Here is an 18,052-nt window from a genome sequence, read left to right on the forward strand (position 1 = left end):
GAGTAGCCTGACGAGCCAGACCCACATCAAGATGTAGGGTCTGGACACTCACCGTAGACATGGCTCAATCGGAGGGATGGGATAAACAGTTGTCTTTCAAATTTCCTCCCCGCAATAGGATAACGCTAAATGAATCATCTTCTTGTTTTCAAGTAGCAGGATGCGTAACCTTCCCTCTCCACGCAATAGGATAACGCTAAATGAATCATCTTCTTGTTTTCAAGTAGCAGGATGCGTAACCTTCCCTCTCCACGCAATAGGATAACGCTAAACGAATCATCTTCGTTAGGCTAGGAGAGGAGACTCATTTTGAGAAAACAGCCTTGAAACACTGCCAATTAGATTCCAATCTCAGCCTAGACTTGGCTTTGAACTTTCACAATTGGTTGTTGATACAAAGACAATGTTCATATTTAGATTGCATACTGTCATGCAGGAAAAATAGTGTTACAATGGTATCACACATAATATGCTTTGGATCACGGGTCGCGGTATTGCATAAAACATTAGAATGGTAACTTTTGATGAATTTAAGAGATATATATACAGGCACGAGTAGACAAAATGTAATGAAATAAATGTGTACATCGGACTTTGTTGTTGTAGTAGTGTTAAAGAATACATGTTAAGGTAGCAAGCTAGCCCAAAATCTTGAAATGGGACAGTGCAGGAAAAAACAATGTGGTCACCTGCCGTCTCTAACTTGCAGACCATAGGGCTCGACAGTCCCCCTTGTGGAGATGTTCTCATCTAAAAGATGCAGGGGGAAGAGAGGGGGTTGAGGGGATGTAGTTGTCCTCAATGCCGCATAGGTGATTAGACAGTTGGTTAGACGAATGTATGGGGGAGGGGGAATGATCTTATGCTAATGGCTCTTCTATTGAATGCCTCCATGTGCGAAGGTTTCAGATAGGCTATGTTTGCAATGGATAGTGTGTTATGTAGGCCTAAAGTGCTGCGCCGATCATCGGCCGTCTGTACCGTCTTTAGGCGTCTTTATGCCTCTCCGATTTAATATAGCAAGTCCATACACTTTGTTCATTATACGCTTTTAAAATGAAATGTGTAACAATTTGCCTCTTATTATAATCAAGAGTAGGCGACACACTGCCACGACGCACAAGGTTACGGTCGGATATGAGCAACCGCATAGAGGGCCTCGGTTGACTTAGGATAAACGAGCAGAAGGCCTGTTTACAAACTACGTCAAACATGCAATAATCTAACAAATGAAAAAACACAAATGAATTCTGAATACACACTGTATTGTGTTACAAATTAAGCAATGAGTTCGTGGCCACCTAGCATGCAACTTACGCTGAGCTGAAGGCCCGACACTTGGCTATTAACACAAAGCTTCGTAAAGCACAAACAAAACACCCCCTTAAAGTTCAGTGTCCATAAGTCCAAACAATAAGCATAAGAATCCGACAGTCCAAAACGACGAGATCTCCCAGAAACGAAAAACAATGTTTATCTCAGAGTTTGTTAGTCGTTTCAACACTGATGTGCAACGCAATCTCAGCTTTCACGTTCGTTAGCTGTATTAATAATAATAGATAATAATAATACATTTTATTTCAAAGCGCCTTCAAAACACTCAAGGACACTGTACAACATTAAAACAGGAGAAACAGCAGTCCAGTATTCCAATAAGAAAAATCCACAAGGAAAGGGTCACGGCAATGCAGCATACAGGAATCTTCTAACCACGTAACTTTGTTGAGCCGGCTCGATACAGGTAACAATAGCCACCGTGTGCTCTACCCGCGCCTCCATTTAAACTAAGGGCAAACCCATTCATTCGTGCCCAAAACACGCGTCCATCTGTCAGCTGACATGAAATTTACCTACAGTAGATGGCATATGAAAAGTAAAGAAGAAGAAACACATTTTCATTTAAGCAACGTTTATGCAACCATGTAAAAAGGTGATTTTTGGCAACCTTTACAAATGTGCTGCGGGGAAGCATCGGGGGAGTCAGTTTAGGTTGTCCTACAGACATAGCTGTGTGCGTTTTCAGGGAAGAAATGTGTTCTGAATATGCGCAGATGTTCTTCCCAGTTCCAAAAACAGGTTATCAGAGAAAAAGACTGAAATGTACATTTTCAAAGCGGCATTTTACAGAGGGCCATTAAAACTTCAGCAATAGGTTTTTATCTCTTATGTGACTTATAATTTGCCCCCCTTTATTTATTAATATAAAAATCTGTCACTTTGTCACAATGGCAAACTGTCCTAAACATTGCGTTCGTTTTTGTGACATGAAGCATATCCGTGGTAAGTTGAGCAGACAAAGGTGCTTGCCCTATCGCGAGTTTGTGACGATCTGTTGGACTGCTTATTTGTCTTTATTTCAAAACGTTTGTTTAGGCTATTCCAGATAGTTTGTTATTAAAAACCATTAACGAAAATGAATTGTTCGTCGACGTTGAAAAACGGTCATTGAATTCAGTCAATGTAAGCTATAAAATTTCGCTCATGACATGGATTGAACCCGGTTCGCCTGAGTACAAGATGAGAGACCTAGTGTTGCGCCACTTGACGCTGCATGAGTTAGCTGTAAAAGATACCACTAGACCAGGGGTGTCCAAACTTTTTGGCTCAAGGGCCACATTGGGTCTTGGAAATTGACCGGTGGGCCATAACACACCCCCCCTATTTCAATGATAATAATGACAAAGTTATTTTGTTGTAGAAAATACATTCTTTAATAAATACGGTTAATATGAGGCTGTTGAAATCATCTATAAATGGTGCACTGTCACTTTAAGACTCTTGCTGGCTCCACTCAGTGGCTGCTGTGCCTAATCACCGTTGCTCAGTAGTGAAACTACTGTTGTCTTCACGTTTTTCTTTTAAACGTTTCTTATAAGAAGGAGATAACCGTTATCAACAATGACAAACCAGCTGGCGCGCTCTCTCCCTTTCGTGCGCGCTAAAACGCGTTCCCAATTAGCCAACGTTATGAGTAACGTTATGACTTATGAGTATGTAACAACGCAAATTAGATTTGCTGCAATAGAGATTTCAAAGAGTATCATCTCTATGTAACATGCTGTTTTGATATTGACATTGTAAACGTTCTCTAAGAAGACTGTAAAGGAGTTTGCAGTAATGTTAACCACAACGTCGTTGCTGGAAAGAAATAGCGAACAGCCAATGATAAGTGTGGCGGGCCATATCTATAATAAACTAATACATGCTCCGCGGGCCGCACTAAAGTGCGTGGCGGGCCGCAGTTGGCCCGCGGGCCGTAGTTTGGACACCCCTGCACTAGACTATAGAAGATATACAACTTAGAAGATACAACTATAAATGTACGTAGCCTAGGCATACTAAGTAAGCCCAAATAAATCCATAAGAGAACTTTGCCCAAGTCCATATAGGCTAGTTGCCGGCAGATGAATGATTTGGCTGCTGGATGAACTCTTTTGTTTCACCTGATGATTACACCTGCTTGTATTTGGGGGCCGGCCTTTATTTGTCCGAATCGACCACACACCAGGCTATAAATAGAATACCGGACATAATTCGAGGATTTACGGTATACAATAGGAATAAGTGTTGTGTCGTGATTATTATACACTTTGTGCCACGCTTTTAACTGTCGTGATAGAAGCCCTAGTGTTATCTAATGATAGTAACTAACTGAAGGTGTGTGTGTGTGTGTGTGTGTGTATGTATATACACTATATTGCCAAAAGTATTTGCTCACCTGTCTTGACACACATATGAACTCCAGTCACATCCCATCATTAATCTATAGGGTTTAATACGAGATCTGCCCACTCTTTGCAGCTATAACAGCTTCAACTCTTCTGAGAAGGCTTTCCACGAGGTTTAGGAGTGTTGTTATAGCTGTAAAGGGTGGATAGATCTCGTATTAAACCCTATGGATTAAGAATGGGATGACTGATGTTGGACGAGGAGACTGGCTCTTAGTCTCCGCTGTAATTCATCCCAAAGGTGTTCTACTGGGTTGAGGCAGGCCAGTCAAGTTCATTCACACCAAACTGTCATCCATGTGTTTATGGACCTTGCTTGGTGCACTGGTGCAGTCATATTGGAACAGGAAGGAGCCATCCCCAAACTGTTCAGAAAAAGTTGGGAGCATGGAATTGTCCAAAATCTCTTGGTTAATGCTGAAGCATTTAGAGTTCCTTTCACTGAAACTAATGGCCAGGTCAGACTAAACGATTTTTTTGTCTCTCACGATTGTCGTTTACGATCTACCATGTCACACTATACGATTTTAGAACCATGAAAACCTCTCCGCGTCTTGGTCGGGAGAGTGGCCAGATACACCGAAAGCATCGGTCGCGTCATACGACTCCCGTCAACTTTTTGTCGGGCTGTTTTAGAACGTCGTGAACGACAAATCACAAGTCGTGAAGCATGTCACATTATAAGATTCACTCCGCGTTCGATGTTGTGCCCAACCATTTGAAATCGGATACGACGCTGTAAACTTGTCGGTCACGACAAATTCGGGCCAAAATCGGGCTGAAATCATGTAATCTGACCAGGCCATAAGAGGCCAAGCCCAGCTCGGGGATTGCCCCTTCCTGTTCAAACATGACTGTCCATAAAGACATGGATGACAGAGTTTGGTGGAGATGAACTTGAATGGTCTGCACAGAGTCTTGACCTCAACCCAACAGAACACCTTTGAGATGAATTGGAATGGAGTGACATCAGTGTGTGACCTGGAAAATACGCTTCTGGAAGAATGGTCAGAAATTCCCATAATCACACTCCTAAACCTTGTGGAAAGCCTTCCCAGAAAAGTTGAAGCTGTTATAGCTACAAAGAGTGGACTGACGTCATATTAAACTCTATGGATTAAAGCAATAGTTCGGAATTTTGGACATTAGACCTCATTTCCAACTTAGTTGGGGTGATATACTGTAGGTCGGTGAAGACCATTTTCAGTGAATTTCTGCCCTTCCTTGAGTTGCAGCGTTCATCTCGTGCTAACCTGGCTCCGAGATAACGCAAGTCAACGGTAACATCCAGCCTGCCACTGAAAACACTCCACAGAACACCCGAAACAAATAAATGATAACGTCAGACTATCGATGCACATGCCTGTGTTGATAGAACAATGTTAGAAATAAAACTAACCTTGCATCGCATTGCAATAGCCTACTTTGTTCCCTGTATGGCAGTGGCGGATTGATATTGAGAAACTAGTCCCTCAAAATGTAATAAATCATTGAGTTGCAAGGTTAGTTTTACTTCTAAAATTATTCTATCAACACGGACATGTATATCGATAGTCTGACGTTTAATTGTCTTGTCTCGGGTGTGCTGTGGAGTGAGTAAGACTGTTGTTGATGTCAGACTGATGTTACCGTTTAAATGCGTTAGCTTAGAACCAGCGTTTGCAAAGGGGAACGCTGCAACTGAAGGAAGGGGTTAAACGCAATAAAAACGGTCTCCACCGACCTATATCACCTTGGTAAACTTGGAAATGAGGTCCTATGTCCAAAATTCCGAACTTTTGGCAATATAGTGTATACTGATGATATGTTATTATGAATGACAATGTAAACCAACAGCGTCTCAGTGTCCTGAATCTCCATATCCTGTTGTCTTCTCCCCTCTTTCAGACTGAGGGAATGTGGTCTATCAGACGGTGCTTGTGATGTGCTGGGAAAGACTCTGAGTTCCTCTGGGCTGAAGGAGCTAGAGCTGCGAGACAACGACCTCAGAGATTCAGGAGTGAAGCTGCTGTGTGTTGGCCTGGCAAAGCCAACCTGCATCCTGCAGTCCTTAGGGTAGAGAAAATACGACATTGAACACATTTCAGACTGTATTTTATTTATAACATAATCAGATTAAATGATAACAAAAAGGAATATTTTCCTGGGTGGGTATTGAAGTGTACTGTATGTGAGCTGTGTAAATAGTTTTATTTAGCCTACACAGACTACACAGTCCGTGGTAGCCGAGTTGACTCTACTTTCGTTTTGACATGTCAGAGACATAGCAGAGGTAGCCTGTCTACAACGACGTGTCACAAGCTTTACTGTCTATGGTCACGAGACGGTGTGTAAACACAAGGATAACTGTCTCGTCGGATATTTGTACTTGATAAATAAAACAAAACTTGAAGAAAAAAATACTTGGGACATGAATTCGGTGTCCTCAATGGTAGTTACGGCCATGGCTCTAGTTGCGCACCTGATGTAGCTTCCCTTACCTAACTCGCCACTAGTTGAGTTTAATTCTCACTGCAAAATCTCTAGCGAACACTCTGTTTGGGGGGGCAAAGTGACCCGTTTGGGGGGGGGGGGGGGGGGGACTGGTCCCCTACGGCCCCCTCATGACGCCGGCATTGCGCTAAGTGTTAACACTGAATAACTCAGCATTTCTCAAACTGTGGGGCACAGAGACATGCCAGGTGGGGCGCGAGCTGACGTGAAAAAACGGAGATTTCTTTTTGATCTGTAGCCTGTGCCTTCCTTTATTGATAGCCTAATTACGAGAATGCACCTCCATCTCACAAAACAAACACAAACAAGGTAGGCTAGCCTAATCTAGACTCCTGTAGGCCTATCATTGACCAGATGAAAATGTTAGTCTATCCTGGAACCATAGTCCGAAAAAAATGATTGATATCGGAATTTTAATTGCAGCGGAAACAAAAAAAAACCGTTCATGTTCGAGACGAGCGCAGTAAAATTGAAGGATGTCTTGGCTATCTGTCCGACGACACAATTGCTGTTCTGCGATCTCGAAGAACAACTGCTTGACACAAACACTCATGTGACAGTTACAAAGGTGGTTTAGTTATTGCTTATATCCGCTTTGTTAACTTGACAGCGGGCGAAGATATTCTATTCTGTGAGTATGCCAAAAGTAAGGCCAGTGCAGATGACTATTCAACATTGATCTCAACAATTAGTCTACCTGGCAGAACAGGACATCAAATGGGAAAACTGTGAGGGACTTTGCTCGGTTGGCGCACAGACGATAGCAGGTAAAAGAAATGCTATCGTCGTGATAAAAAGGGTAGTGCCCGATGCGCAACAGACGGACTGTTTCATTCAGGGAAGCGCTCGCGTCAAGGCTTGACCTGAATAAGATTTTGAACGAGGTTGTGAGAGTGTTGAACTTCATTTCTAACACAATGGTAGCATATAGTTGGCCCTTTTGCTGTATTATTGGAAATCAGCTTTTTTTGAAGCAAGGATTGACACCTTGTCAATGACAAAAAACTGACGTTATTGGTCATTGATTTAGATTTTTATTTTCTCTATTTTTGAACTGATATTTATCTTTAGTAGCCTAACTGTTATTTGCTAGGCCTACTGATGTATATTTAGCAAGTGACGTTATAAATATGACAATTTTGAGCTTGACCTATACTTTCTATAGAGCGATGATAGACAGGTGGGGCTCGAGAAAGCCCCCTTGATCAAAGTGGGGAATGAAAGAAAAAGTTTGAGAACCACTGGAATAACTGGACAAGGTTACCGGATACGGACAAACAACAGCTAGACACGCTGATACCTCCCATACGCAATTGTCACAGGTAGGGGGCGCTGATGCCCCCTAGCTAAAAAGACCTCTGCCAGTGGGGAGAACGCTATACTCTTCAATAATGGCAAGGATCAAGTGGTAAAGTATGAAATGTCACTTTATTTAGTAAGTGGCGAATAGAGTATTTAAAATACCCCAATGTCCAATGTCCAGTGCAGTGAGCAGTCCCACCAACCAAGGCCCAGGGTGGTCAGCAGAGGCTCCTCCAGTGGCGGTCCCTCCTGCTGGCGGTGGTAGGCCCAGTCTCCCTACTCAGCAGTTCCGCAGGCCGTGGCAGCTGTTCAGACAGTAATAAGACAGAGGCAAATTACCATGCGTGGCCACACCCTCTTTGTACAGCCAGGCCCAGGGAATAACAGGAAGCAAACAGTTCACCACCCACAATAATACAAGACAGTCACTCTGTTCGAACATTCATCACAGCACAGCACTCAGTGTTATAACAGGAAACAGTTCAATTCACGTAAGGGGAACAGTCCACCCAGTTGATCACTTAACACAGCACAGCACTTCCACACACTGCAACCCACACCACTAGGCTGTTATGGAAAAATGTTTTTGGTCAGATGAGACTAAGATTGAACTTTTTGGAGACTAAGATTGAACCTTTTGGACTGAACTCCAGGTGCTAACCAAACACAGTACATCGCCCAAAACACACCATACCTACTATGAAGTATGGTGGGGACAACATCATGTTGTGGGGCTGTTTCTCTTCAGTGGGGACTTCCTGTTCCAACATGACTATGCACCAGTGCTATTCTGCTAGGTTTTAGTAAAGCACGGGTCAGTGGAATACCTGTTCCATATGGTCACATGCAAGCAGATTCCTTGAAATGCGCTGATGACTATTAAAATCCTGATGTGCTGTTTGAAGTGTCACTCTCATTGGTTTAAAGGATGTTACGCCCAGAACACAACCGTGATTGATTAAGAAACATAGTGAACAAGAGGACAAGACAGCCTACTAAATTTAAATCAGCTTTTTGTGAGTGACAATGTGTGTTAGGCTGTCATTATAGAGCCCTAAAGGTGTGTGTTTACATCCAATTTTTATTTGTATTCCCTTGCTGTCAGGCTCTCTGGCTGTCTGATCACAGAGGAAGGCTGCACTTATCTGGCTGCTGCCCTCAAAACAAACCCATCTCACCTGCAAGTGCTGGACCTCAGCTACAATCACCCAGGGGAGTCTGGGGTGGCGATGCTGTCAGAAGCACTGGAGGATCCCAACTACAAGCTGGCAACGCTGAAGTAAGCACACATTTCATTATATTTTAGTACTGGATTAATGGACCAAGCTCTATTGCAGAGCAACACAGGTGTACAGTACATGGTGTATCTCTCCTCCTTCTCTGTCTTTGATGGTGTGGTTTGGTTAAAACATCTGATTGATTAGTTCCTCAAATAATTAACAACAGTGTCATTCCATACACCCAGAGGCTCACAAAGAGGCTAGTTCTGTTCACAGAAAGGTTTACAATTACTCAAAAAATGGTTTCCAATTTATCTTCCAATCGGCACTGAAAACCTTTTCGTTTTCAGATTTTTTGTGGAGATTTTTACATCAAATATTTGATAAAAAAAACTCACAGGTCACCCTACCTGTGAGTTTTTGGTCAAATATTTGATGTAAAACATATTTGTACACCTGTATTTGAAAATGTGTAGGCTGGGTGAACCCTGCCTGAACTTCCCAGCGAATTTGGATTTCGCCCGGCAGCTCAGGCTGGATACGTGCAAATCTATCTCCTCTGTTCCCGGCCGGAACCTTTGGCTCCAATCACAAACTAGCTTATCCAAAAGATGCACCGGATCGTTGGTCTGATTGGTTGAAGGATTATACAAACCTACGGAGTCATGATTTGCCAATAGAGCTTGAAAGTCCCGCCCCTCCTCCGAAAGAGCACGCCTCTCGTCATGGTTGGCAACTCTCATGCATCTGGCATGACACTCACGCTTTCAGCATCAATCTCACGCTCTCACACAGATGCAATAAATGTCACGCTTAAATCCATTCTTCTTTTTCTTCAACCCGTTCATTATCAGTTGGTGACTAGACCACAGCAGAGCATATTGTGTAGACAGAAGACAAATTTAAGGTATAGATAGGCTCTTTAGATCAACAGCAGGTATACGTCTAATATCTGTCTACAACGTTTTCAGTCAGCGCATGTGTGACAGGCGAAAAGTGCAAAATGCGCACCATTCGTCTCCAAGTCTGTCGGATTGCTCACAAAGTTCTAGTCACACTGATATGAATGACACTTGACAGAGCACGATCTTTCCGATGGTATTATAGGCCTACTAGTTGCTGTGATAAACGGATTGCAAGAAAATCAATGTGAATTTAGGCTACAATAATGTCATTAATTCGTATGATAAGCCATTCCCGAGGAATCCAGTTTTTAAATTGCAATACATTTCTACTTGTTCTCCAACTTCAGGCTGTATGTAATAGCGCCCCAAAATAATGAACTACTGCTCTTCCACTTGTTTGTTTTTTTGACTACATAGAAAACAAGCATTGCTTCCACATATTATATAGGCATAATTTTAGACTATCCAAAAATCTTTCTTCAATTGACAGGCACTCAATTTGACCTATAGTGTAATGACATTAAAGAGACCCTATGCAACTTTTTCATAGTCATAAAATCGCTCAGAAATCGTTTTGCTTGACCGACCAGTTTCATCGAAAACAGTAATATTTCCTCCCGCCCCCAGTGTCCCTATCCGCTATTGCAACCTTGCAGTTTCTGCAGTAGACGATCGCTCCTTGTTTACATCTGGAAGTCATAGACGCGTAAGGAACAAGAAGAACCACGCTTGCAATTTATATATTTATGTATAGCCTATACAGTATATGTATAAATATACACGCTAAAGCTGTCGGGGAAGCTCTGCAAAGAAATATGCAAGCATAAAACGAGCGAAAATGAAAAACGAAACCGAAACCAGAGATGCCAATCCTGCATGGTTCCTCTTTAAGGATAAATGTACAGTTGAGGCCAAAATGATTAGCCCCCTTGAGAAATCAAACATAGTTGAAAATGATCATTTCCAAAATGTGCATAGTTTATATGATTACAAAAGAGCAAAGACAGCATGCCCACAAAGTTTGATGATAATTTTTTACTCATGCTCTGATTTGTGACAAGAAAAGGGAAAATTGACATGTTTGAAATTATTAGCCCCCAGACCATTAACAGTCATTAGAGTAGCCTTTCTTTTCTTCAACTGGCAATGACTTCTTTGGATAGACTTTAATAGGTTGGCACATATCTCTAGACACTCTTTAGCTCCAGCTCATCCAAACTGCATGTTTTTTTTTGCATGGACTCTTGCCTTAAGCACATGGTCTCTGTGTAGGCCACTCCAGGACCTTGACACTTACGTTTGTTATATGCACAAACTTGGAACTCTTTGTACTTTGTAATGATGCCTTGCACAGCTATATGAAAGACTGCGAAGCATCTAGAAATTACAGTAGAGCCTTTCCCATGGTATAGGCCTCAATGATTTTCTTTCTGAGGTCCAGACTGGTTTCTTTCATCTTCAGCATGCCTGTGAAGGCAGTCCCCTCTCAGACAGGTGTTCAAGTACCTGTAGGCCTGTTCCTTGGAGTCTTTAGGTAAACAATCACTGCTGATTGGATGTTAAGGTGTTGTCTGGGCACTAACTGACTGCAAAGGTGCGGCTTGAAAGGTGACAGGCTGGACGTGTGTGTTTAAAAGCAAAAGAATCACATGGGGGCTAATCATTTTGACCACTCCACTTTTCACATAATTTGAAATGTAGCATTCATGATAATAATATTAACACTCCAAAATGCACCAGATACTACATAATATCACTGGCAAATGTTTGATTTTTTACATTTTTTTCAGGGATGAACATTTTAGGGAGAATTTTAGGGAGTAATGTTCCTAAATTTCAGGGGGGCTAATAATTTTGGCCTCAACTGTAAGTCAATATGACAATCGTGTAATATGTCAAAATCAAAAATCAATATGAAATCGTCAACTTACTATGTATTTTAGCTAATTATGCAGATCATGAATAGTGTAAACTTAATATGAATTTCAAAATGTTTGAAATACAAACATTTGATATGAAACCACCTATGACATTCACAGTATGATTCTGTAAATAGCATCTATTGTATTGGATGTGAGTTGTATCGGTGTACAACACCACTACAAATGACATTGAGAATCCCATACTGGTATATTTTATTCACTTGGTTTAACAACTATCACATGTTTATGTAGTCTACTGTATGGTCTAGGCCTAGCCCCGTGTGTCTGGCAAGGGGCCTGCACTTAAAGATTGTGCCAATACCTTTTGCACCCTTTTTTTTGGGTGGCCCTCAAAAGAAGCCAGCCTAGGGAGGAACGTGTACATTTTGGGAGAGATCCGTATCACCGTTTGGATGCAGGAGGCGGTTATGTGTTCGCTTGGCGGAGGTTTGCGCTCTCTCTAGTGCTTTTCTAGTTACCTTTTTCCCGTTCATCCAGCCAATATGTGAGTCTGGCGATGCAACATTTAGCCCCAGCCTAGCATAGATCAGTGAATTGATTTAGACCATTAGCATCTTGCCTCCTAGCATCACGCTTAAAAGTGACTAAGATTTCCGGTAATTTTCCCATCTTTCTGGCAATGGTACATATTGGTGTGCCATTCTGGAGGAGTTGGTCTACCTGTGCAACCTCTGTAGGCTCCAGATACTGGCTTATGCTACCAGTAACACTGATCCTATCCAAATGCAAAACTAGTGAAAAATCAGTCAAGAAGGATAAAAATGGCCATTTCTATGTTGGGGGTCATCTCAAAGTTGGCCGTCTAGTACACCTGTAGTAAATTAAATCAGTATCCCACAAGTGTAACTGACTTGATGCTATACTCCTATGAACAAGTGTTCCCTTAATTTGTTTGAGCAGTGTATTATATAGTGACAGGTGCTCAGGAGTTTTGCACCAAATAGAACCTCAGGGTATGAAAATGCGAAATGAAACACTTTGTAAGATCACTCACTTACTCTCCCTCTCCCTTTCTCAATGTGTGTATGTGTGTATATGTGTGATTCTTTACAGTTTAGAACATGGTGGACTGCAAAGGATTAAGCCTATGCTGAAGAAATGTAAGTATTTCAGTGATCACATGTGCTTAATAAAAACATACAGTGAAAAGTTTGGACACATACATATACAGGGCCGGAGCTTCAGCGAAAAGAGGAGGCAAACATTCCCAGGTGCTATTTTGCAGCTTCAGAAAACAATTACGCCACAGACCAGGAAAAACCTAGTCTAAAGTCAGTGTTGTGTTATTCAGATTCTATATCAGGGGCGCATGTTTGGCCATAACATAGCATAAGAAGAAAAGAAGAAGAAATAAAGGGAAAAAAATGTTGACAATCACTATATGACCGCTACGCTAAAAAATATTGTGATGTCCATGAGGATGTGAAAAAATAGGCATAAATCTACACATTTACCTAAATTATTCAGGCTAATTATGACCGCCGCTAGCGTAGCTAGTGATTGTCAAAGTTTTTCTTCTTTTTTTTCTCCCGTCATCTACTTCCTGAATTTTTAGTCAACGATTCCCGGGACAGCGTAACACCTGGGCTCATGAAACTTGATGGGTATGTAGCCCCAGTAGTCTTTTACGGAAAAAAGATGTTTGGCCCCCGTTTTATTTCGCATCAACTAAGGATGCAATATGATATTGGCATGACATTGGTTGCTGCAGATAAAAACTTAACTAGAAATTACATAACTAATTTCAAGGAAATTACCAGTGCATGCAAAAGCAAGACATACATTTAGATAAAATGTGAAACAAATGTCCGATTGTATGCTTAAAGCTTGAGACGGAGTAGATGGGGGGGGGGCAGTGTGTTGTATGTATGTGGCTTAATAAGATGCTGGTAAGGGGCAGCGTGTGCAGAGGTGGAACACCAGCTGATTCTAATTAGTACAACTCTTTAGCCAGGCAGAGCAGCTAATTGGTGAGATCACCTGTGTCAAGTGCACAGATAGAACCAATACGTGATTGAACTTTTATTCTCTGAAGCTTGACTTTTCCACCTCTGAGTGTGAGTGCGTGTGAGTGTGCGTGTGTGAGTGGATGTTTTCTGTAAGGGTTGAATCAATAACCCAAATTGTATCTACAGCAGGTAAACCATCATAATAACAGATTAATCCAGGCCTGGAAATGGAGAAACGTTTTAATAGTAGAGGTGTATATATCTGTATCAGGCTCCAGGACCTGATGGAGTAGTATCACCCTCTTGTCTGCAGGTCTGTGCTGAACAGCTGGCACAGACCCACAGACCCGCTGCCAATCTTCACGCAGATTTTCAACCGGTCGCTGGAGCTGGGTGAAGTGCCCTCTTGCTTTAAAGGCTCCACCATCATCCCAGTCACAAAATAATCCTCCATCACAGGATTAAATGACTACAGGCTCATCACCCTGACGTCTGTGGTCATGAAATCTCCGCTTCGCGTCGTGCCTAACAACGCCCCTTAGCTGTTCGATTATACAGTTATAACCCACGGCCTCTCGGGGCTTATTGCTTAATTCAATACCGCAAAATCAATCCATGTATTATTCTCTCCAGCATGATCTCTACCTACTAAACCAACTTAACCTTGCAATTCAGCAATACAATGAACTATTGTAGGCTACCATAGGCAACACCCAGGCAATATGTTGTCCTGTAGGCCAGTGGTTCCCAAACTTTTTTTCCCTGCGTACCACCACCTACTTCCTGACTCGGCTCGTGTACCCCCACCATCCGACTCATAAAAACGCAACCGATTCTATTGACATATTCCAGGCATCATGTTTAATAAGCCACCCTTTTATAAATGAAATCATAGCCTATTTATTGATTCATGAATTAATTACAAAAAAAAAGTTAATTTTAATGCCTCTCCGCCGTAGACCTTTTCATCTCAAGTACATAAGCAGCTCGCATACCACCGGTGGTACGCATACCACAGTTTGGGAATCCCTGCTGTAGGCTATCTGAAACAAGTGGTTGCCCTTGATCGAAAACAACTGGTTGCCTCTGGCTGCCACGGTCGTCAGTGCAGTTTAAGTAGACTATTTAATGTGTTTGATCAACTAAATAAAAGATGTATTGTATTGACGTTGTAGGCCTAAATTCTGAGAAGTTAAATTGCACAAAATCAAACTATCTAGCCTATATTTAAGTGCACCAGCCCGCGATGTCTCAAAGGGTTGAATGAAGCGAGTTTGCAAATATTAGCGTATTTTTCGAGTCAAGACACATTCTTTATTTTCGAATGTTTGTGTCAGGGAGCATTTGACTTTCGAAAACCAAATAGGCTCGTACAAGGAGTTGTGCTGGTTTATAGGTGTGCAGGATATTGATTTATTGCAGGATCGAATCCAGTTTAATACTATAAAGATTGTTAAAATATAGCCTATATTTTACATGTCTTTCGTCAGAGTGGTTGTAGTCTAGTGATAATGGCACAGATATGAAATGCGGCCTGAAAACCGTGTAATACAACTTGTTTTGTGAATGTTTGACAACTCCTGCAGCTGTGGTGAGCAACGCGAGCACGGGCAAAGAAACCAGTAAAAACCAGAAGGCACACTACATTGGCAATGCTATAGTGGACTTAAACTGTCACCTTGTGGTGATACGTTGTAATACATTTCATGCATCTGCGTGAATCACGGAAAGCGTGGGGGAAAGTGGCCACTTCTAAATCGGACCCACTGTGAAACATAGCAGGAGTTATGCTTTGCAGTATATGTTCCATAAAAAAAAAAAAAAAACTGTTGCTCGATATCAATGAGAACATGCAAAAACAACTCAAGAACATTTCACATCAACATTGCTTCAAAACATCTATCTACCTGTCTATCATCGGCTTCAGTTTTTCATGTTTGAATATATGACAGTGACATCTGACTGCAAGTAATTTATCTGACTGCAAGTCATTTAATATAGTTGAATTGAAAAATAGTAATAGGCACAGGTCTGATGCATAGCACTACTCAAGGTTATGTAAGTAGTTATGACATTTGCATGTCAATGCGTTTCATGATTAATGTGTGAATTCATTAATCTTTTTTACGTTTGACACTTCTTAGATGCATATGATGTCACCCTGGACCCAAATACAATGAGTCAGGCAACGTCTCCATCAATGTTTTCCCTGAGCGAGGACCATAAGGAGGCATATTTTCATTACCCAAAAAATTGTTTACGACTCCAATCATGTCGTCTAACCTGGCTTGGGGTGAGCTGCTGTAAAGGCCTAACAGGAGGGCGCTTCTACTGGGAGGTGGAGTGGACAGAGAAGGTTGTGATCGGTGTGAAGTACAAGGGGAAAGACTCCAGGTACCACAAAGAGTCCTGGAGCCTCTACTGCAACTCCCGTAGCGCTCACTACGAGGCGAGCCACAACAACAGCTTCTTCAGGATCGACATGGCCGACATAGAGTCCAGACGTGTGGGGGTGTATCTCGACTGGCCGGCCGGCACGCTGTCCTTCTACACAATGGCTTTTGATAGGCTCACACATCTTCATACTTTCCACAGTGCCTTCACTAAACCTCTGTACCCTGAGTTTTATCTGGATGACCAAGATAGTTACCTTACAATTGTCAGAATTGTCAGCCTGTGATGTACTGAGTGTTTTTCTGTGCTCTTGATTTTAGATTTTGTCTTTTGTGATTTCATGATTTAGGTCCCTTAGGGTTTGGTTTTATGGGTGGTATTTGTTCATGACATATCTTCCTAAAGAGTTTGTTTTTAATTCCCTATGACTTTCCCCAAACCATGTCTTATGAGGATAACAAAGGGAAACATTCTTAAAGGCTAGGAGGAGGCAGAATCCTTGTTTCTGGGATCCATTATTTTTACACTTATAGGTTGTAAATGCAAAACATACTGAATTGTCTCTTGTGAACAGAGTGCTCTCATTCACTTACTTAACAGTAAATTAGACACTACATTTGTTTAGTTCTAAAATGTAACTATATCTGAAAGCTGTTTTATAAGACTAGTGATCTTGGATACCAAGATGAAAGTAATTCAAACAGCATGTTGACTGGGAACATATGGCTTACATTATCTTTGGTAGTTTTTTTTAATCAAGTGAGATTTACTTTAACTGTATCTACATTTTAAAAGGATTGTAAATTGTGCAAGCAAAAACCATAAATTAATTACACTAGCAAATCAGAGCCTTGTGTTTCTTGAGATTGGCTTAAGCCTACTGTACATTCTCAAATGTCAGTCTGTCCTGCAGTAATACCTCCCACTCTTAATTCAGACTGTGTTTTATCGTAGTTCGCACTTGTCTTTCACTAATTGCCTTGTGTGTGTGTTATACTGTTGTTGTGATAACAACTTTGCCAGAGTATTCCATCAACCTCGCCAAGACTATATAACAATGAAAGCATAGATTTAAACAACAATCATGGTTTGAAATCAATTATGAGTTTGATTGTCTTCAGCCTACATTCTTAGGTTAAAAGGGTTCACATCTAGGTGTTAGTGTCTAGATGTAGGTGGTCATCAATAAAATTGATATCAACTTAATACCATTGTCTCCCATAAGTTTCATAGTCCTGCCAAAGTGATATTGAAATATCTGAAATGCAATGGCTTTCAACTTGTCATTTAATATTTAATTTGTGTAGCACACAGTTGAGCCCTATACAGGCTACAGAATGATATACTGTATGGCTTGCATCTGATTTAATGTCACTGTACAGGCTATCAAATATGCATGATCCTTTATCAATAGTAGGAATGTCTTATTACATTAAAAAGCATAACTAACATGCCATTATTAAGATGATAAGCTATGTAAATGCTGGGAGGCGAACCTGAGAACACGCACACTTCCAGACAAAGTCACTGTACCATTCAGTGACTCCTGCTGTTTATAATTTAAAGATGGACGGTGACACAAAACAGACAGCACGCCGCGCACACTCCCCTTCGCTCTCTTGCTCTCCTTCACACACAAATCCCAATCTCTCTCCCAATTCTCTCACACACACACACACACACACACACACACACACACACACACACACACACGCACGCACACACAAAACAGAGTAAATGGCTTGAGAGAATGATTTTCTTGTTGCTGGGTGCTTCAGGACTTCTAATTAACACCATGTCCTAACCGGACGCAATGCGAGTGAACATCAGCATAAAATCCGTTTAATTGGAGTGTCCTGACTGCACACATGTTTTGAGATGACTTTTGTCGGACGCTTGGTTTCTTTTTTCTTTCGGTCACTCGCTTTGAGATATTTTGAAAAAGAAATGCTACGCAATAGAAGGGCATATTTAATACATTCAGTGTAGACAGACAACATGACAGTTGACAGACTTATTGTGTGTGGTGGTACGGGTCCGCTTATTGTGTGTGGTAGGCCTACGGGTCCGCTTGTTCCGTGTTGTGTGGATCTGCAATTCGGGTCTGCTTATTGTGGC

At 41.6% G+C, this 18,052-nt stretch overlaps 1 protein-coding gene across 3 annotated transcripts in view; it reads left to right on the forward strand.

The window, feature by feature from the left end:
- LOC134086081 (NACHT, LRR and PYD domains-containing protein 12-like) overlaps nucleotides 1-16,764 on the forward strand; it is a 49,839-nt gene extending 33,075 nt beyond the window's left edge. For 2 of the 3 annotated variants that reach the window (XM_062539999.1, XM_062540001.1), the window contains 4 exons: nucleotides 5,616-5,783; nucleotides 8,629-8,802; nucleotides 12,645-12,691; nucleotides 15,685-16,764. In XM_062539999.1, the coding sequence (XP_062395983.1) occupies nucleotides 5,616-5,783; nucleotides 8,629-8,802; nucleotides 12,645-12,691; nucleotides 15,685-16,220 (925 nt within the window). In that variant the 3' untranslated portion in view covers nucleotides 16,221-16,764. The remainder of the gene's footprint in view (nucleotides 1-5,615; nucleotides 5,784-8,628; nucleotides 8,803-12,644; nucleotides 12,692-15,684) is intronic. The other variant, XM_062540002.1, reaches the window with a different exon arrangement.
- The last annotated feature ends 1,288 nt before the right edge of the window (nucleotides 16,765-18,052 follow it).

The sequence above is a fragment of the Sardina pilchardus genome, chromosome 1, assembly GCF_963854185.1.
Source record: "Sardina pilchardus chromosome 1, fSarPil1.1, whole genome shotgun sequence".
NCBI classification, from domain to species: Eukaryota; Metazoa; Chordata; class Actinopteri; order Clupeiformes; family Clupeidae; genus Sardina; species Sardina pilchardus.